General features: G+C 31.6%; 1 protein-coding gene across 7 annotated transcripts in view; it reads right to left on the bottom strand.

Moving 5' to 3' along the window:
* Positions 1-13,782: 13,782 nt before the first annotated feature.
* The window catches only part of LOC118445860 (uncharacterized), a 33,306-nt gene continuing 30,520 nt past the window's right edge, over positions 13,783-16,568 (bottom strand). For 6 of the 7 annotated variants that reach the window (XM_035875868.2, XM_035875872.2, XM_085656392.1 and 3 more), the window contains exon 4: positions 13,784-14,526. In XM_035875868.2, coding sequence (XP_035731761.1) covers positions 14,198-14,526 — 329 coding nt within the window. In that variant the 3' untranslated portion in view covers positions 13,784-14,197. Of the gene's footprint in view, positions 14,527-16,568 lie in introns of all 7 variants that reach the window. The other variant, XM_035875873.2, reaches the window with a different exon arrangement.

Below are 16,568 nucleotides of genomic sequence, written 5' to 3'. Positions count from 1 at the left end.
TATCAACATTGTCTTTTTAATTTATCAACTTGTTCTTTCTTATTGCTATACAGCGACATTCGCTTAATTCTTTCATAGAGGATATAAATAACAAATAAAACGAGTAAAATATTATATATATATATATATATATATATATATATTTATATATATCAATTAATCATCTAACTGGAAAATATAGAAAAAAGTTTATATTATATTTTATCCCGTACCGGAACATTTAGCCATGCGGACCCTTAGCAGCGGTCTATTAGACTTTCTCTGAAGGGTCATTTATTACTATATGGAACATATACCCTCGAGAAATTGTTTGGATTCTCGTCAAAAGAAAAAAGAAACACTTTTTAATTAATAATAATAGTTATATGTTTCATGACAAATATTATATATTACAGTTTCCTTTGTCTAATTATTTTTTTGATTTTATAAATATAATAACTCATATTTTATAATCGTTTATAATATAAAGTAAAGCCAATTGCCAGTTGTTAGTTGCCAGTTGCTAATTGTTAATTGTTATTCGCCTACCTGTTATTATTTACCTGTAACCAGCGATACAAGGCAAGGCAATAGAAAGTTTTTTTTTCTAAACAATATTTAATATCGTAGAAAATTAGAGGCTGAATAAAAAATATATTTCAGATAAAAGTTGTTATTTTTTGGAGAGAACGATTTTTGTTTCAAACTTTTTTTTATTTCTTTTTTCGAAAATACTTTGTTTTCGAGATATTCAAGTATCTCAATTTAAAAAGCTTATCCCGTATATCCTGTAATGTAAGCTAAGAAAAAAGGAGACAGAGACAGAGGCAAAGACAGAGAAAGAGAGACAGAGAAAGAGAAAGAGAGAGAGAAAGAGAGGGAGAGAGAGAGAGAGAGAGAGAGAGAGAAAGAAAAGTCGAACGAATTTCTAATAAAAAGAGAGAAAGAAGCCTCGTTGAGAAAGTGTAAAAGAGAAAGAGTTGGAAAGAAAGAAAGGATAATACGTCTGGGTAAGTAACAGTGAAGAGGGAGTAAGCTCGTGGAAAAGAAAATTGTCAGAAAAAGGAAGATAAAGACGGCCAAAAGGTGGTTCTGTGCATGCTGGACACGCTCCACGTCCATTTCTTTTAGCCACGTTCTACGCAACGTCCATGAGACTCCTACCTTTATTAAATTCCCGTCGTGCGATATTGTCCGACCGCTTTTACTTCCATTCGCGGTTCGAACAATTATCTACGTCCTTTCTTTTAATCTCTCAAATCTTATTGGTAATCGAGATGAGCACGGTTTCTTTCTTTTTATCTTTTCTTTCTTTTTCTCTCTCTTTTTTTTTTTTTTTTCTTTTTTTCTTTTGTTATCGCAGATAAAATATACTGTTCCGAATTTTTCGTAAGATTCTCCGTTTGTAAATTTTTCATTGATTCATTTCTTTTTCCATTCATTTCTCTTATTTTTTCTTTCTTCATTTCAATTCAATTTAATTGAAAATATTCCTTCGTTTGAGAGATAATCATTTTCAAGAAAAATATTCGATTTTAATCTAAAAATATATATTTTATATAATGCGACAAAATAAATCAACATAGAGATTCGTCAATTTATTTTTACTATCGTTTCATAAAAAAAAAAAAAAAAAACAAAAAAAACAAAAAAAGAAGATAAGGAAGAAAACTTTCCTTTGTCCTCTCACAATATCAATAGAAAATCGTCGAATCTCTTTACTCGAGTGAAAATTACAGTTACGAAGAAATTCTACGCTAGTACAGTTGTTCCCTACAAGCACGCCGTGCAAATACTTCTCTTACCGTCTTTAATCTAGACTAAGGTTAAACATTATGCTTCCTACGTGTCCGTGAAAATCTTCCATGGTTGGCTTTAACCAACCTGGTCGTAGTCGATTTCGTTTCTATTTCGAAATACACTTTGCAAAAATTAAACTATTCTATTTTTTCGAATCTTCCTTCTTTTTTTATCAATTTAGAGTGAGTCAGGGAAAAAATAAAAAAAAAAAAAAATTGGAAAATAACGAGAAATTAACTTGATAGGAAAATGAAGCAAACAAAATGAAAAATAAAATGGCAACGAGTTGTCAGGAAATTTTATTATATATATATATATATATATACATATATGTGTGTGTGTATGTGTGTGTATACACATATTTTTCGCGGCAGAAGATAATTAAATATCCAATGAATAAAGTGAGAAAAGTTATTAACTCGTCGTGATGATAAAAAAGATAGAGAAGCCTGAAGCGAGTTTGGAAGGGTGGAGGATTGGAGGTGAAAAAAATATTTCGAGAACAAGTTCGTTTCATGTGTTGTGGTCGTGTGTATTCGCAAAATAGTTTCTTTAAACCTGTTGATGCCATTTCGACAATTCACCTTTTGCTTTTTCTACAATTAAATAATTACTACATACATCGTTGATTGTTTAATACATATATGCAAAAAATAATGCATTTAATACCGGTCACGTTAATGAACAAATTAAAACTATTATTAAAATATAAAGAATTCAAGAAATTTGGTAATATCAAAATTAAGCAAACATTATCCAACGCAACAATATTATAACAATGACTAACACAATTTTATACTGAAAATCGCACGTGAAAACACGATTATACTCGTGATTGGTGAATAATGTGTTAAAGAAATACATCAAAAACTGATTAAAAGATTATTAATTTAATCGATACTTCCAAATGAATTTTACTTACCAGATTAATTATCGTCAATTTTAATAAATCTCTTGACAATCTTCATTATCAATTTAATAATTCTATTATACCTCAAACGAATGCATCGTTGGATTAGAAAATTATTCTATTAGATACTATTAAAATATTAATTAGACGAATTATTCACTTGAACCTTTGATTATCGGTATAGAACGTACGATTTGTTATTATTTCTAAGTTCGATATCAATTTATTTTTCATTTTTCTACAATTTCATTTATTTCATCCTTTTATTCATATATCTCGCAATTATGTTTGGCACCGAATAGAAACGCGCATATACTGGTATATGTATGTTGTTCAATTTGGCATATCGTGTCAGGCATTCACGGATGAATCCATCGCCATACAAATATTGTTTTGTAGCTATTTCGAAATAGTCTGAGTAAGAGAACCTGGCCGCCGGCCCGCATTGCAGTTTCCAGAAATACTGCTAGCAGCAGCACTAACAGCACTAGCACCAGCACCAGCACCAGCACCAGCACCAGCACCAGCATCAGCACCAGCATCAGCATCAGTACCAATAGCAGAACAGTACCAGCAGAAAAGGGTGGTAGTAGACACATAGACACGAGAGAACGAGTTACATCAGCTAATTGTTTCTAACTGGATTAACCAACGAATTGTATGAATGTAGAGCCCGGTTGGGGTATCTCGGCAAGGAGCTCACCACACCTTTCCACCATTGTTCTTTGATCATAAGGGAAGTGGGTCGAGCTTTAGACTCCTTTTCGGGAGATTGCCTCCGGTTATTCTTGCCATTGACCTGCTAGTAACACGAGACCTCATAGAAAACTTACTTTTCGTCTCTTCATTCTAGAGATAATATATATATATACACACACACACACACACACATATATATATATATATATATATTTATATATATGTACACATACGCTTATATATATATATTTTTTTTAATTAATTATATTAGATAAGTGAAGAAAAAAATGATATTTGGATTGTTTTAACCTTTATCTTCTAATAAAAAAATATTATGCTTTCAAATTAAAACCATAGAAAGCTTATCTAATTTTGTATCTTTATTTTGGAGATATAATATATTTATATAGTATAATAATAATAATAAAATATATAAGTAATATAATATATATTATATTGTAATATGATAGCAACAGATAATAATAAATAATAAATAATAAATAATAAATAATAAATAATAAATAATATATATATATATTATTTATAAAAAGCTATAAAAATTTGTTTAGGTCAAAAAATAAATATCTAGAAACTGAAATATTAAATAAATATTTAAAATACATTGTATTTTTTTTTAGTAACGAATCTAATTAAAATGTATAATATATATACATATGTATATATATTTTTTAGTAATTATGTGAGATAAATTTAAAAGAAATGTTCGGACTGTGTAAGTATTATCCTCTAGAAAAAATTATGTTTCTAGAAAAAATGGAATTAACGAGAATTATTATATGCATTTTTTTCGTTTTTACTTTTTATTTATTTACTTATTTTTTTTTTTTTTTTTAATACACAAAAGTGCAACTGTCCAATTAACAGATATTTCAAGGAAAAATCTGACATACTCTTTTCGAGTATCATTTTTAATTGGAAATCTGCTTAGGATCATTTCCACGATTCTTCAGTTCGTTATTACTTGCTTGAAGAACTGTTTCCTTCTTTCTTTATAGATCTCCGAGTTTGCAATTGGAATTCATCGAAATATTCTCGATAATAACGTTTTTACGATTCTTTTTTTTCTTTTTCTTCTTTTAGTTTCTTTTTTATTTTTCTTCTGTTTTTTCTTTTTTTTTTCTCCCATAAATTCTTATAATACATTTTAGGAACGTGAATTACCTTTAATGAGATTCTTTCTTAGAGTCCTCGAAACAACAGAGACAAAAATAGAGATAGAGATAAAGATAGATAGATAGATAGATAGATAGATAGATAGATAGATAGATAGGGAGAGAGAGAGAGAGAGAGAGAGAGAGAGAGAGAGAGAGAGAGAGAGAAATCAAAAGAAACGAGATTTGCAGGGAGAATAATATAAGCGAGATGCGTTATCGAGAAAGCAAGGGAGATAGAACGTGTATTCGATGAATTATTTCGATATCTCGAATAGCAGAAGGATACAAAACGCTGTTGCATTCGTGAAATAGGAGAAAAGACGATGTGGAAACAAAAGGGGAAAGAACGAATAGTGGTGGAAGTGTAATGCTCGCCTTTATTCCAATTCTGCTGTTACGCCGAGAGTGACAATTTTTTTCATCCCTTTCGACTCAAGAACCCCAAATGTTTCGTTGTCTCTATCCCTATATATATATATATATATATATAGAAGTGTATATATATATATACACTTTCTCTCTCTCTCTCCATCTCTCTCATTCTGTCTATCTATTTATCTATCTTCGTCTCTCTCTCTCTCTCTCTCTCTCTCTCTCTCTCTCTCTCTCTCTCTCTCTGTCTCCCTCTCTTTTCTGTTACTCCTTCGACCGTGAGAGAACCATTTCTCGTGAGGATACATTTATCAACGCCTGCTACCTAACCACAAGAGAGATAAATAATTTTCACTGGCTGCAAAATGTCCTGCTTGTTCTACCTCGCTTTCCTTCATAGACGGCACGTCCTTTTCCACGTTTGATCTTTTCTTTTGAAATTTTTCATTGTACTGACCGTATTCCGTTTTCATTGGCTACGATTAGAGCTTCGAGGAAAAATTAAATCAAATTATCGGACAACTTAATCCATTAAATAAAAGTTGATTTTTCCTGTTTTCCTTTCTTTTTTCTTTTCTTTTCTTTTCTTTTTTTTTCTTTTCTTTTCTTTTTCTAGAAAAGAAAAAAAAAGGTAAAATATAATAACTTCGTTCCTTTTAAAAAAATTTTTAATTTAATTCACTGGTAGTATGTAGAAAATGCCTGTCAAACTGTCTGAAACATCGTGTAGACGTTTCTTATTAATTTAACTATTAAATTATTTTACACATTATCGCAACGCACGAGAGATAAGAGATTATTAATTCAAAATATTAATTATTTAAAATTACAAGAGGAGGAAATAATAATATTAATTCGGAGGAAAAAAATTGTATATAAAATAGGAACGTTAAGTGTGGAAAAATAATTAATTTGTTAATGAAATTAATTTGTTAATGAGTTAATAAAAGAAATAAAAAGATATGTAACAATATAATTATAAAATTATACAAATAAGTTATTATTGATTATGTAAAGTATGTAAAGATGTTATTATTCGAAATAGTTTTCGTTTCGAATTTATATTTAGAAAAAAAAAAAAAAGAAAAAAGAAATATAGAAAGAGAAAGGAAAGCAAGTATGTCGAGACTGACGATGAATGCGTCGAGTAATTGATCTTAATTGATGAGTCAGTGTAAGTTATATCATTAGTAAACCCTTTTTTTCGTTTCCCAGTATTAGTGTTCCAAATTCTTTTCTATTTACAAATTATTCAAGGTCACGAAAATTTTATTACTGTTAAATTTTATTGTCAACGTAAACAAACTTTCGATAATTTATTTCTAATGAATATTTTTCAATCGAAAAGAAAATATATTATTTTTATTTTAAATCACGTATAATAGATATTGATATTCAATAGATTCATTTTCCTGTTCGTGACATGTTAATTCTATATTAGAACTGTTGACTATCTCCGGATATTTTGGGAGCCAATTTAATTAATGACAATTTCATAATTAATCAATATACATAGATATAGTTTAATACATAAACATTTTGATTTGTTATTTATCCTATTATCGAATATATATAAATTTTATATATATATATATATATATATATACACACACACTATATACTATTTTATATATGTAATATACCTATATTAAATCATTTCATTTCATACTATTTTATTCTATATCTCATTTACCCCTATTATAAAATTTACATATATTCAATGTATTTAGTTATATATTATTTTCGTGAGAAGGAAATATATGTAAAATGATTTGTAAAGTTTATCGAAATAGAAGATGGCGATGCAAAGTGATGTTATGTAAGGAGAAAAAAGGATGAGAGTAACGCTTGGAGGAATGAGTAAATTCAAGGCGAAATACTCAAGTTACTTCTTCGAGAGTTACTGATACGCTTTGCCTTCCTTTGTATCCTGTTGCTGTTGCTGTTGCTTTCTCGAATGCGAATCAAATAAAAAGACGATTGTACTTTAAACGATTTTCCCAGTTGGAGAGACTTGAGTTCGTGAACGATATTAAATAACTTTCTTCGCGAGCCACGACTTAAAGATTTACGTTACGCGTTTCAACATTACGATGGAAATTGAAACAAAGTAGAACGTTTCTATTTATTTTTCTCTTCTTTAATTTTTTATTATTTTTTTTTTTTTTCTTTTTTTTTTTCCCCCCAACCCAAGTATCATCAATGGAAATGAGCTTTAACGAAATGAGACATGCGTACTTTCTCTTTAGGAAGAGATTTATTTTTTCAATTAATTATTTCTTTCTTTCTTTTTTATTTTTTTTTTTTTTTTTTTTTTTTTTGTTTCTTTCGATAAGAAAACAAAAATAAATATATATCGCGAATAAATAGGATCTCTTTAGATCGGCAAAGAAATACTGGATCAGAGGGGGGAGGGGAGGGGGGTAGAGCGTTTGTTGGCGGATTATTTAGAAAATACCCGTAGAATTCGAATTCGTGGTAGAAAGAGAGAAAGAAACAAAAACAGAAAAAAAACGAAAAGAAAAAAAAAAAAAGAAAAACGAAAGAAAAAAGAAAACGAAAAAAGAGAACGAGAAAAAGAACGAAAAAGGAGAGAAAAAAAAGTAGGAAAAAGAAATGTTTTTCACTGTAACTGACCGTAAAACGTTCGACTCCGATGCTCCCTTCTAACCATTTTCCAATCTCTACGCGCTTCCCTTACGATTTACTTGCTAATGGAATTCTATTTTCCCTTTCTCTCCTTTCTCTATCTCTATCTCTCTTCGATTTTCCGTTTTAAACATGTCGATATCCAATTTCGCGAGCGCTTTAAAGAGCTCCGACGATTTTTTATTTGTCCTTTTTTTTTTTCTTCTTCTTCTTCTTCTTCTCCTATCTTATTTTCTTTATTTGTCATTTTTTTTCTCTTTCTTCTTTTTCTTTTTTTTTTTTTTTGCACACTTCTTTCACACGTCGTACGGACACGCCCCCTCCCCCTCTTTCAGTTCATCCAGGTCCCTTTTATTCTCTACGAATTTCGAACTCGAACATGCTATCTAGAAGTACTTCCGTAAATTATAAACACTTTAGGCAAGAGATTACGCGTATGCAAAGAAGCAGAGAGAGAGAGAGAAAGAGAGAGAGAGAGAGAGAAAGAGAGAGAGAGAGAGAGAAAGAGAGAGAGAGAGAGAGAAAGAGAGAGAGAGAGAGAGAAAGAGAGAGAGAGAGAGAGAGAAAGAGAGGATAGAAGAAGGTGGAGGAGAAGGAGGAGGAGGAGTAGGGACAGGCTGGTTCCGATATTGGAAAAGCCATTTTTCCGCCAACTTTTTCTCGACCTTCGACCTAAATCCTTTCCCAGGCAGATACTCTATGAAGCTTCTCCCGTTCACTCGAGGGAACAAAATTCGAGCGAATGGCATCGGCCGATAATAACGAATGCTCGTGTACCAAATTTAATCAACTTTTGAATTCGTTGAAAATTCTTAAAGCGGTAAAGATATTGTCCCTTCTATAGTGAACCTACAACGAGAATGATTAAATTTGAAAAATTCGATAGTATCGATACTTGCCAATATTCGATTATTATTCTCTTCAAGTATCGGGCACTTATCGATACCGATATCGATATTCGACACCTCTCCTCTCTTTTCAATTTCTCTCTCTCTCTCTCTCTCTCTCTTTCTTTTATTTTTTTTTCGTTTTTTTTTCTTTTTTTTTTTCATGACTTTTTATCCACACACGTTGGAAAGGACTTTTTGTTGTTGTTGCACGTACACAGAAATCCAAATTAAAAATAGAAGGGAAATGTAGGTAAAGGACTGTTCTCTCTTGCATATATATATATATATATATATATATATATATATATATATATATATACATTGTAGATCGTTACATTGTGTTGTTTACGAGCATTATCGACGAACCCCTTACTGAAAGGAACAAACGCTTCAGTGGTGCGTGACAGAATTGTTCACGATCAGACGAGCATCACGCCTCCACAAATTTTGCACGAATGGTCGATTATCTTTCCGTTCATTTACCCGCTCGCGACCGATTTTCAACCGAGAGATAAATATCCATATGTTAGGTTATTCGCGATATGCAGTTTCACATTTTTTTCCTTTTCTTTCCTTTCTCTTTTTTTATTCTGTTTGTCTGTATTAAAAAGAAAAAAGAAAAAAAGAAAAGGAAAAAAGAAATAAAGAAAGAAAAAGAAGAAACGAGAATCTTGTCTTCGTGTCATCTTATTATCGTATCATACAATTCGATGGAATTCAATACACCATGAAAATTCAATTCTCTTTATTATCAATATTTTTTACTTCTTTTCTTTCTAATCAAATTTCCTTTCTACGTTTAGATATTTGTTAAACGACAAAAAGTAGGAAAAGTTCGATGGTCGATAGTTCGATATGAAAGTATAATTTCACTTCGATAATGTTACGCTAAGAGAATATTAAAGTTGAAAAGACGAATAAATGAAGAAGTTACGGACGGGAAGAATAAGAAAGGGAAGATGAGATAGCATTAATTTCTATCAAAGAAATTTTATTAGTTTTCTTATACGTAAATATGTATATGTACGTATCTATATCTGTATCAAATGAAAGAAAGAATTATTATTATAGATACGTTTTCTTTTTTTTTTTTATTTTTTTTTTTATTTTTTTATTTTTTTATTTTTTTATTTTTTTTTTTTTCCCCACGAATATATCTCGTCGTGCAATATACGTTCATATAAAAATGCAATAAAGAATGCGGATAAAGATATCTTGAATGATTTCTCGTTGAACGTTCGATGAATCGAAATTTCGCCAAATGGAAATTCCCAAGTGGAGATCCGTATAAACGAATTCGTGAGGTCCTTTTTGATAACAGGAAAGAACGTATCCCGTGGGAGCAGGGATAGAGGAAACATACCGTGTGCCCACGAGTTTAGGAGCAAGCCGAAGTTTATGCAACCGGACGCGAGCGTTAGATGTCGCACGTAATTGAATGTAATTCTTATTCCTCGCACGTATGTCCCGTAAAGCCGTCGTGAGAGTCGCGTAAAGCGGTAAAATCGAGCAATGTATGTTTGAATATATATATGTACGTACACGTGTACTTATATATGTATATCTATACATATATAGTGTGAGTCACGTAATAGGTTACAAATCGTTTCTATTTTTAAATATGAATAAAATAAGATATTTCTATTACATTAAAAATGATATCATTAGTATATATATATATATATATATATATATATATTAGTTATATATATTAGTATATATATATATATATATATATATATATATATATATATTAGTATATATATATATATATATATATATATATATCTATAATAGTATTATATATATTATTGTGATAATCTAATAATAATTAAATAATTTAAAAAAATTTCACATTCGAAAATGATAATTAAATGATGAAAACAAAAAATGATATGATTCATCATTGCATATACATATACGTATACATAAAATATCTACTAACATATCTTCGTCAACTTCTATCCTTCTAATCTTTCTATCTCATTATCTCTCATGTTTCCTGAGTTAGAATTAGGCGACATAACTATACGGCTGGACGATTAACTAATTTATTAATTCACTTGTTTGTGCCGCAGCCCTCCCCTTTGAAAGGTTGAAAATTCCTCTTCCTTTTCCTTCTATATGAATGATACACCTACGCGACAATTAAAATGCTAATCGCTACGATGAAATAATCGGTCTATTATTTTACAAAGTTGATAATCAGTAGGGAATTAAAGTAGATATTGTCCCGGGAATAAACCTTTCTATATATATATATATTCGTCCTATTCTCCCTACATATAACCCTTTGCCTTTGCGAATTCACGCGGCATAATTTTACATTCTCTTAATTTATCCCATCCAATGAAAAGAGAGAGAAAAACAGAGAGAGAAAAAGAGAGAGAGAGAGAGAGAAATAAAAAGAGAAAGAAAGAAAGAGAGAGAGAGAGAGAGAGAGAGAGAGAGAAAGAAAGAGAGAAAGAGTAAAGTTTAAGGATCGATAAACTTTCCCAGTGGAAATATTTTTTATTTCCGGTCGATACCGGAAAACCCCAAGTCACAGAATTTCCCTTTTGGCTCGAGGAAAGAAATTTAACGAGCTCTTCAGATTTCTTTCGATCTTATTCATTAACGACTTACACATATCCACGTAGAAAATTCATATTTACTGTGAAAAATCAAAGGATTCATTATCGGGAAAGGTTCGTTATGAACTTTCCAAAAAATAAACCGATTATACTTGCCCAGACTGTTAGACTTCATACGTTTTATCTGCTCCCTCACCCTTTCCCCCCTTTCTCTCTCTCTCTCTCTCTCTCTCCCTCTCTCTCGTAAAAGCTACGAAGAAGAGCTATAAGAAATCAACGTGATCTTTGAAAGAAAGTGGGATAGCTGAAAGAGATGAGAAGGTTGAAGAAGATAAGAGAAAAGAAGAGAAAGCGGAAGAGGGAGAAAGAAGAAGAAAAGAGATAGAGATAGAGATAGAGATAGATAGAGAAAGAGAGAGAGAGAGAGAGAGAGAGAGAGAGAGAGAGGAGAGAATTGGAGAAATGAGAAAAGTGTGGGTAGAAAGAGATGAAAATTCAGTTTGCAACGACGATCGGTAGGCGTCAGCTTGAACGACTACCGAGCCAACAACCAAGCCGATGCTGAAGTTAATGGTGGAATTAACCTTAATTATCGGACCCTCCAGACTCTTTCATTCTTCCTTTTACGAGCCGACTGAGCACCAATCGCACTATCTCTTTCTTTCTCCTTTTCATTCAAGCAAGCTTACCAATTCTTCTTCGATGAGTTTCGACTTATTCTTTCGAGTTCTCTCTCTCTCTCTCTCTCTCTCTCTCTTTCTTTCTTTATCGAATTCCTCTTCCGTGCCTTTATATTCCATTCCCCCCCTGCCCTCTTATTCTTTTCTATCCCCACCGAAGTCAATCCAGCCCTCTTCTCATCTTTTCTCATGCGATCGCCTTTACGATTTCTCCAGGCATTTCGCTTTCGAGTTAGCCGAGAGTGAGATTGATAGAGGATGATCCTCTTTACCCGTGTATGACCCTCTTTTCTCCGTGTCATCACGCTTACACACCCTTTTAACACTCGTGTTCTCCTCGATAACCTTGTGTGCACGTACTATATGTACATACGTATCTTTGCCAAGAGAGTTTTCGCGTTAAATGTAGAGGTATCTTTGAAAAAAAAAAGAAAAAAAAAAGAAGAAAAAAAAGGGAGAGAAAAAAAGATCAATCGATCGCCTTCGAACTATTCTGTTGCAATGGATTTGAGTTAATCGGTTGATACGCGCGCGCGCGCGCGCACACAAACACAGGTACACATACATACTCGTACATATACCTACATATCGATGAATTATCTCTCTCCGTTCTGTCGATCATTGAACAAAAAAAAAAAAAGATTCTTCGAGCAAAAAACATGTCGGCTTCCAGTTTTTATTATCCTTTTTTTTTTCATATTTATACATATAATAAGCATACGATTACATCGTATTAGGTACTAGATCATTTACATACACGTAATATATATATATATATATATATATATATATGTATATGTATGTATGTATGTATATATATATAAATATATATATATATATAAATAAATATATATATATATATACTGTATGATGGTGTATATATATATATATATATATATATATATGTATATATATGTATATACATACACCATCGAATATCCAGCGTTCTGTACAATAAATAAAGACTCTAGAGCATTTTTTAAAACACAACGTCACGTAGTCTCTCGCGATTATTTTTTTTCTTTTTTTTTTTTTTCTTTTTTCTTTTGCATAGATTACAATTCGAATCAACAATTAACTGCATACGTCGTTTTATACATATTAAGGATCTAGCTAAAATATTGTCGGTCGTTAACATCGAGATGAGCTACGAACGACGAGATCGATGATCGATTTTAAACGATCATTCGAAAGAAAGAAAGAAAAAAAGAAAAAAGAGAAAGATAAACAAGATTAATGATCTATCAATGAATCTTAAAAAATCAACAGTTCACTTTTCTCCCTTAATAGACACACCCTGGCATGTCTATGTATGCGATAAGCAGCTGACACTTTGAGAATAGAACAATTGAGTTATTTAATTATTTATATATTTATATCAGAAAAAAATTGCGACGCATAGCGATGTAGATGTATTATTAAACTCGAACTTTACTTTATCGATGATTAAAATTCGCGTGGTCGCGTAAAAAAGCCCAATTGGCATTTAACATTAAGCCATGCCATTATGCCTCTCTTAGCCTTTTTCGAATAATTTCGATTGTTAAATTTACGAGTAGAATAAACTCGGATCATCTCTGAAAATTTGTCCTATTACTGCTATTTCAAAGATAGTAAGATATCTACATTGAAGAGTCGTACTCATTGAAAAATCGAAATTGAATTGGATCATTTTGTAAATCGATATTGTCGTGTTACTTAAACCAAAGTTTTGAAGTCCGACCTTTCAACGTGAATTTTTTTCTATTTATTATTATTATTATTATTATTATTATTATTATTATTATTATTATTATTATTATTATTATTATTACTATTATTATTATTATTAATTTTTTTAAAAGTTTTTTTTTTCAATTTCTTTATTTTTCTATTTTCTCTCTCTCTCTTCAAAACGATATCTTTATGCGAAATATCTTCTTATGAACGAGTCTTTGATACTATTTAAAAACGAAGTAAACGATGAATGAAAGATGTGATATCTATATATATATATATATATATATTCATATGTATATATGTATATATATCGATATATATATATATGTGTGTATATATATATATATATATACATATATATATTGGATATGTCTCTCATTTGAATCAATTCACAGAAATATCGTTGAAATTTCTCTCATGGATAAGTAACAATGTTCGTACTATTATCGATCGATATCGATATCATTGATATTGAAACGCTTTGTCCCTTTCTTCTTTGTCATCTGTTTCAAAAACAAATTTTTCAACTAATTTTAACGGTATTCGAGTGAATCGATTGAAATTGAGAGAGAGAGAGAGAGAGGGAGAGAGAGGGCAGCGTCGATATAATGATAAATTGCGAAACGCGTTTTGTCAGGAAGTGAGCGAAGTTATCCGCGAGATCTACGTGACTCAAAGAGTACGAGAGAAGTACTCTTCGAAAGGGCTCTTCGAGAAATCGCGGAGTAGTCGTGTGGTCATATCAAAAGTTTTACTGCGTGGATCTTGAGAGAATCACGGAGGATAGAAGAGCAAAAAGGGTCGTAGAGGCAACGAGGTCAATCGTAGCTCTTCTCCATCCAGCTGCACCGTTCATGCAGGTCTCACGAATTCCTAGAATCTTGAGACCACGTCGGCCAAGAAGATTGTGAACGCCTCGTCTGTCTGCCTGACCAAGCGTGTGTTCCCGAGAGAGTAGCAAGGAATAAAGTTGACTTCCTGGGCTTCGCGAGCAGAAGGTCAACACCATGTCCGAGGCCACAGCTTTCATCACGTGAACGCAACCAATGAATTGTTGGTATTTCTTTTCTGTCAACGTTCCTACGAAAGAAAAATATCGATGAGATTAGGATGCTGATGTTGACATAACATTTTTTTTCCTTTTTCTTTTTTCTCTCGTCTATTATTCTTACATCATGGATTCGTCAATATGTATATATCCTACGTATACATATGGTATGTATGTACGTATGTGTATGTATGTATACGTATGTATGTATGTACATATACATGTATTTCAACGAGACAAAAGCGAAATAATAATCGACACTGTCGTTTCCACCAGGGATATTATATAGATAACGTCATTTTCGTTCCTTTTTTTTTTCTTTTTTCTTTTTTTCTCATGCAATGGTAATCATTATTGCATCCTAGTTGTCACCGACAGATGAAAGAGATAAAAGGCAAGGGATGTGAAATTTTTTACGTGCCGTTAACTGCTCGATCGGTGAAAAGTGTTTTCAATGAAATGTCAGATTCAGTAGGGATCGTCGACATTTGTAAGAGCGATCATGGAAACGTCACATGCATTGAGTTTCTCATACTGGACTGCGTAGAAATGTGATCGTTTAAAAGTAAATTAAAGTTTACATTTCTGACGTGTTAACGTATATATGTAACATGTCTGCAAAGCAGCGACATGTAATTTCTAATCAAAAGCTAAATAGTTATCTAACGACATAATGATACATAATACGAGATACGTGTTCATATCATTTGTTAATCTAATCGTTTTCCCGATCGTTTTGACGTGAAACATAAGTAACGAGAACTCCCACACCATTGATAATAATCGATTTATTTATAAAACGTGATAATATTATTTTTTCAAATATTTCACGCGTTCATGATAGATAAACGTGGATGATTCGGTAGGAATAAAAAAAAGAAAAAAAAAAAGAAAAAAAAAAATAGAAAAAAGAACGAAGAAAAATTAAAGAATTCATTAAAAATTCGAACAATAAGTCCAAGTCTCGAATATAATACAATTTTCCTTTCTTTCTAACGAACTAGACTACTGATAAAAATTAGATAATGATGCGTCCTAGTGGAGATCGTTAAAAAAAAACTGTGCACAGATTTCATTTCTACCTGCTGAACTTTCCTTTCTCATTGGTTATCACCAAGTGCTGACCAGGGACGAAGGCGAGTGTAAAAATTTACGTCACGTTTCGCGACCCCCACAAAAATAACGATTTTCATCGTCGAAAACGTAGCAAACTCGTCCGCCAATCCTTTCATTATTTTTTTTTTTTTTTTCTCTTTCCTATCTCTCTCACTATCCTTCTTTCTTTCTTTCTTTCTTTTTTTTTTTTTTATTTCTTTTTCTTCCTTTTTTTTCATTTTTTTTTTCTCTCTCTCTAGTACAAACCAACAGACCCTGCATTCTGATGAGATATTTGCGAACGAACCCAAAGAATTTACCGAGAGGAAGAACTACTCCTCCATTTTTTCACTCTCGTAAGTCCGTAAAACGGCATCTCTTCGGGGAGATCAACGAATTCCAAACGTTCCGAGCAACGTGATTGTGCATTAGAGTTACGTGTTCCAATTCTACACAACGAACTCGTTAATTTATCGCTTCAACAATTTGAATCGAATATCTGACAATAAGAAATTTATTTGCTCTATCTATGTACGTTTACTATCAAACGTTATCTACGCTTATTATAGTACGAGAAATCATGAGTTATTGACAAGAAATATCATATTTTACGATTTCGTACGACTATGAGAAAAAAGAAAGAGAGAAAGAGAGAGATTTAGAAGGAAAAAAAAAAAAGAGAGAGAAATACATGAACGCTTTTCATCTCGGTTCTTCGTGTTAGCGAGTTTTCTATGAATTTTTTCCTTTTTGGTGATGTCCCATGTCATTCGATAGCTGTCGTAATTGGTTATTCCAACATTGTAAATGAAAGGAAAAGAGAGAGAGAGAGAGAAAGAGAGAGAGAGAGAGAGAGAGAGAGAAAGAGAGAGAGAGAGAGAGAGAGAGAAAGAGAGATGAGATAGAGATGAGATAGAGAATGGTAACAAATGTGAATACGATGTTGTCCGCGAGAGGACAGTCTTTTAAAACGAGGATA

The sequence above is a fragment of the Vespa mandarinia genome, chromosome 4 (assembly GCF_050613455.1).
Source record: "Vespa mandarinia isolate Hongniang chromosome 4, ASM5061345v1, whole genome shotgun sequence".
Taxonomy (NCBI): domain Eukaryota; kingdom Metazoa; phylum Arthropoda; class Insecta; order Hymenoptera; family Vespidae; genus Vespa; species Vespa mandarinia.
Note: the sequence above shows the minus strand (reverse complement) of the source record. Positions and strands in the feature narration are given on the sequence as shown.